The sequence below is a fragment of the Pinus tabuliformis genome, chromosome J, assembly GCF_031772625.1.
Source record: "Pinus tabuliformis cultivar Carrire ecotype Pingquan chromosome J, CPIR1, whole genome shotgun sequence".
Classification (NCBI taxonomy): domain Eukaryota; kingdom Viridiplantae; phylum Streptophyta; class Pinopsida; order Pinales; family Pinaceae; genus Pinus; species Pinus tabuliformis.
This window is the reverse complement of record NC_142295.1, coordinates 1334281805-1334287427: the sequence shown is the minus strand read 5'-3', so window position 1 is coordinate 1334287427 and position 5623 is coordinate 1334281805. Positions and strand designations below refer to the sequence as shown.

The following is a 5623-nucleotide window of genomic DNA, read 5'->3' as shown; positions in this document are numbered from 1 at the left end:
TTTCTATATTTTCTATTTACAATGCACTATTTTCTATATTTTATATATTTTCAAAATATATAAACAGAAGGCCCATAGCTTAGGTATAGGTATAAGAGAAAATGAGGAAAAATAAATTTAGAAGATCACTCTATATTTTATATATTATCTATTATATGAGATATATTATCAATAGTACTATCTAAATTATAGAGGGTTCTTTTATAATTAATTTCAATATATATATATATAATTTTAGATATATAATTTTTTGTATTTTAAAAAAAAATAATTTTAAAAGGTTGATTTTTTTTGTGCTTTATAAATTTAAAGTTAAAATTAATCTAACCAATGCATAATTTGAAATCGTTTTTTCTATGTACTTATAATTTATGCTAATTAAAATATAACTCATGTTAATTAAAATAATAAAATAATAAATATTTAATAACTTTAAAAAAAAAAATAATATAATTAATATTATAATTAGTTTAAGTTGTAAGATATAAGTTAATGCTTTGTTATGGGTTTCAATGGCTAGAGCTATTGACAATGGACTTGGAGGGATGTTTTGCTTGCCTTGAGATGGGTCCACTTTCGAGCTTCATGATGTCACCGCATTGCAAGGATGCGATATATCACATTGATTTGGATATGCCAATGTCTTTGTGACTCTTAAGTTTTTTTTATAGTTTTTTTTATTTAACTTTTTTAGTGATAGTTTTATAGGTTTTTTTTTTAAATTATGGAACAACTTTTTTCTTTTTTAGCTTAATCTTGTTCGTTCTTTGCATACTATAAACATATATAATGTTGTTGGTTCTTTGCATACTATATATATATATATAACCTAATGTATATTCGAATTTATAATTTATTATAGAATGATATTAACAAAACCTTATAATTTTATTTTAAAATTTATTATGACTTTAAAATAACAAATTATTTTTATTATTTTTATTTTTCCTATTAATTCCATATTTAAATTAAACTAAAGAAATTTACAATATCTATAAAAAAAAATTATAATTTTTTTATTATAAAATTCTAAATAATTTTTTAATGCTTAATTACAATATTCAAATTAAATTAGCAACTAACCGTAAATTCCTTAACCAATAAATTTGAAATTTAGTTCCTCGTTAAAAATGAATTTTTTAATCCATAACATTTACAAACTATTTAACTATAGTTATATTTGAAAGGTTTCTGACATAACTCCATGGCTATATACTGTAAAAGAACTCTAATAAGAGCAAATATCGTCCATTTCTTATATATATTTTTTTGTCCAATGAAAAAGAAAACCAACATTCTTCTATTAATAAATGAAGTTTTATATAAGTAACATTGTTATCTTTATATATGCTATATTTTATTTATTTTCACATTTTCACATATTTATGTTTTATTTATTTTCACATTTTCACATGTTTATGTATATATGTACTGTTTAAGACATTTAAAACAAAAAATACATTATCTATTTTTGTTTTTTTCAACCTTCAAAATCTATCTAGTTATATTGATCAAAATATATTGATCTTGTTCAAAAATATTCTTTACAACCCATAATTTATACTGAAGAATTTTTTTGGTCTGTTGATTTGATATAATATATCTCAAAAATGCCAAACTATGCAACATGAATTTTCCCATATCTTGGTAAAGAGTTATTAGAAAATTTAGATAAAGTGATCTCCCCTTATAGTTTGCTTTGTCCTCCCCTTGATAATGCACTAACAACCTTGTTATGGGCAATGTATATAGGAGAAAAGGTCAAATCTTGAAAACAATCTATAAGTACTCTAAATGTTTCATCTAGTTAATTAGCCTGGCAATATCCAAGGAATAATTCATCTTCACCCATTCTATGACTAATTTAGAGTCTTCATAGAAATCCATAGAAGTTATGGACAACCACTTGCATAGTATAAAAGCCTCCAAAATACAATAATCTTTGCACGATTGTTTCTCCCAAAGCCATTGTTGCAATAGAAATGATATGATAACTATGGATCTAAGGGCCACTTCCACATGCATAGTTACTTGATGACCCATCAAAGAATCCTACTTCATATTGGACAACATATATACATAAATAATATGCCTCATTGAAATCTGGCTGTGAATAGACACTATTTCATTAAAAAAGGTTGTTATCTTCATACTAGTGAAACGAATATATATAGGAACTTTCATCAAAGATTAGATCATTCTGGCATCTCCAAATACCCCAATAAATATAAAATAGGAGTGTGTGATATTTTATATATGTAGCATTCTATTCTAAAAGACATGTCTTAGTTAAATTAAGATTCCAATCAACAAGATAAATGTAAATGGTTCAAAACAACGATCTAGATTGAGGTTACAAAATGAGAGGATAGCAAAGGATGTTCCACGCTTTCTTCTTCCTACTTGCACATGATGCATCTCTAGGACCATAGAAACATTTTTTATATAAATTATCTCAGATAAGAATCATATTCAGCTAGACCAACCAAACTAAATATTTGAACTTATTGGGAAGTTTCCACTTCCATATTTTAAGAAACAAACTTCTAGTTGTTGTAAAATGACTAATAGGAAATATATAGTTATATACCTCCTTAACAAAAATCTTGCCTTGGAAATTCTTACCTCCCATGAGAAGACATCATCAAATTTATTGAGTGAGATACCTGCATTATGTAAATTTTGGATATATTTCTCCCACCCAAAAGCTAAAATTCCAAAAATGTCAAGTTCTCCCGCCCAAACCCAAGAAGGATTCAGTGCAACATGTGGAACATGTATCTTATCTGATATAAATAATAGATATCTTTGCTATGTATATGATTGTTAGGTGCCTTTGACATAATGTGTTCCCAAAGAATCCTTTTATATCTTCTTGCCTATCTGCTACAAAAAGATGTCTCATCAGCTTAAAGCAAATATTATCCCTTTCTTAGTGATAGTCATATAACAACCATCACAGATTCCTCGAGTGCATAGCAAGCATAACAATCATAGATTTTTCGAGTGAACCTTATACATATTTACACTGTACATATTCATATGCTATTCATGACATTCAACTGAAAAGAAAACAAAAGAAGATGCTATATCATGGTTTACTAGCAATCTTCCATACGCAGCTCATAACGCTTTTCTCAACCCTTAAAAAAACATCTTAGAAAGGCTACTTCAATCCCCACTACAAAATAAAAGCAAAAGGGTTTTGCAACCCAGAGCTCTTAGCTAGCCACTATTTGTGAATGGTTTCTAAAGCAAAAGGATTCTATTTTCACATATTCCACTCGAAATGAAATCCTATTTAAGGCGGCCAATACATTCAAGGCGTGGTGTTGGAATAGCCCGGAGTTCATGAGCCCTGGGCAATGTGATTCCATTAAATCTTTCAGTCATGTCCAGTTCTTGATTTTTCCCATTCATGTCATCCATGGGAAGCCTCCAGTTGAAGCAGTGAAAGAGTTGCGCTAACCCAAACTCTACCAAAAGCGTTCCCAATTGCCGTCCGGGGCATGTTCTCCTGCCTGCTCCGAAGGGAAGCCACGCAAGGTTTTGATCTAGTCCATTTGCATCTAACTCCGAGCCAACTCTTTCCATGAATCTCTCTGGCTTGAAAATTTCGGCGTCTTCCCAGGACTTTGGGTCCCTCCCAATCGCCCACAGATTAATGATAACGTGAGTCTTATGAGGAATTTCATAGCCCATTACATTGCAGGACTCAGCGTATAAGCAGCGCTCAACAAGAGACGCCGGTGGGTGGAGTCGAAGCGTTTCTTTCACCATAGACGGTAAATAAACGAGTTGAGCCAGATCAGATTCGGATACCATGCGATCCATTCCGACGACGCGTTCCAGTTCGTCCTGAAGTTTCTTCATCACTGGCCGGTTTCTCAGCGCTTCCGACATTGCCCACTCCATTATCGTAGGCCCCGTGTCCGAGCCACCAAGCAACATATCCTGCCACCCACCACCATCAATATCATGATCAATATCATCACATATTAAATTATATTAAAAGCTATCTAATAATATTGATATAATATATAAATTGTATTAAAAGCTATCGTGCCACCTGCCAAGTCTAGTTTGATATAATATTGACCTACAGTGTTTGTGGGTCATCAATTTTAACATACAAAGAGGATTGCTTTTATACTATCTCGTGAAATTTGGAACTCTCGATCCTTATCCGCATAGGCTGCAAGTAACACATCCACAAGATCATGGCTGATGTTGCCCCGCTTCTGCCCAACGTGTTCCTCTATTACTTTTTCTAACAACTGGTTTTGTGTGGTATGTAGCTTCTTCGTCCGACGGTTGAGGCCTTGCAAATCCATCCAGTCCAAGAAAGGTATATAATCTCCAATATTGAATGAGCCCAGTAACAAGAAACCTTCTTTGACCATTGAATTGAAAGCTTTTGAATCCTGGTCCGAATACTTTTTACCGAAGGCCATTCTGCAGATTATGTCGGTGGCCAGGGATGACACGGTCTGGTTAATGCTTATAGGACAATAGCCGTTGCAGGCATCAGAATTCATAATAGAGCGAATCATAGCAGAGACTTCCTCTTCTCTAATAGCACGGAAGGATTCTAAGCGCTTGGAGCTCAGCAACTCCAAAGCGCAGAGCTTACGCATTTGCGTCCAGTATGGGCTATACGGAGTAAAGACCATGCCCGCAAAATTAAATGACAAATGTTTCGAAGTGCCGGGCTGACTTCTGTTTGCGAAAAGCTGATCGTGGGTCTTGAGAAACTCCCTGGCCACCTCTGCAGAGGAGGCCACGAAGGTGAGGGTGGAGCCGAGGCGGAGGGACATGAGAGGCCCGTATTTCACGGAGAGAGCAGCCAGCGCTTGGTGGGGAAGCTTTCCCAGCATGTGAAGGTTGCCGATAATGGGCAACGATAAGGGCCCCGGTGGTAGCTTTCTCTTTCTTCCCATCGAGAAGAAGATCCATGCTGGTACCAGTACAACAGATAGAAACGCGGCGGCGAACTTCACATAAAACTCCACACTCTCTGTTGCTGGCCGCTGCAGGAATTCCAACTCCGTCGTCATGCTTTTTCTCGATCAGCCACCCGAAGTAGAATTAGTTACACCAAATACAAACTACTGAGCGTTTCTTATAGCTTCGTCCAGCATTAAAAAAATGTCATATGTCCCCGTCAAATGTCGAGTCTCTTCAAACTTCTCTCCACTCACGCACAGACGTTCATCTTCATTGGCGTATCACAACCACATGGGAAAATATGTGGTGGTTAATATATTTCTATGAGTTTCATTTTCCATACTTATTAATTAATATGTCATTTCAAAAATTTTTATTATGTTGTTGGTTATTTTTTTATTATAATTTTTTTACAATGATTTAAGCATGGGACTTTTTTGACGCTTTTTAATTAATAGATCATTATATCATAAGTAATACATACTTATTAATTAATATGTCATTTCAAATTTTTTTATTATGTTGTTGGTTATTTATTATAAATTTTTTACAATGATTTAAGCATGGGACCTTTTTTAGGCTTTTTAATCATTATATCATGTATGTTTTTACATGGAGTAATACATATTAATTAATATGTCATTTCAAATTTTTTTATTAGGTGGTTGGTTATTTA

General features: G+C 33.0%; 1 protein-coding gene across 1 annotated transcript; it reads right to left on the bottom strand.

The window, feature by feature from the left end:
* Nucleotides 1-2975: 2975 nt before the first annotated feature.
* Nucleotides 2976-5111, bottom strand: LOC149232281 (cytochrome P450 71AU50-like). The gene is made up of 2 exons (XM_089376453.1): nucleotides 4134-5111; nucleotides 2976-3954 (listed from the first exon to the last, which is right to left on the bottom strand). The coding sequence occupies exons 1-2, from the start codon at nucleotides 5055-5057 to the stop codon at nucleotides 3298-3300; spliced, it is 1581 nt and encodes a 526-aa protein (XP_089232579.1). The 5' UTR covers nucleotides 5058-5111; the 3' UTR covers nucleotides 2976-3297.
* Nucleotides 5112-5623: the final 512 nt, after the last annotated feature.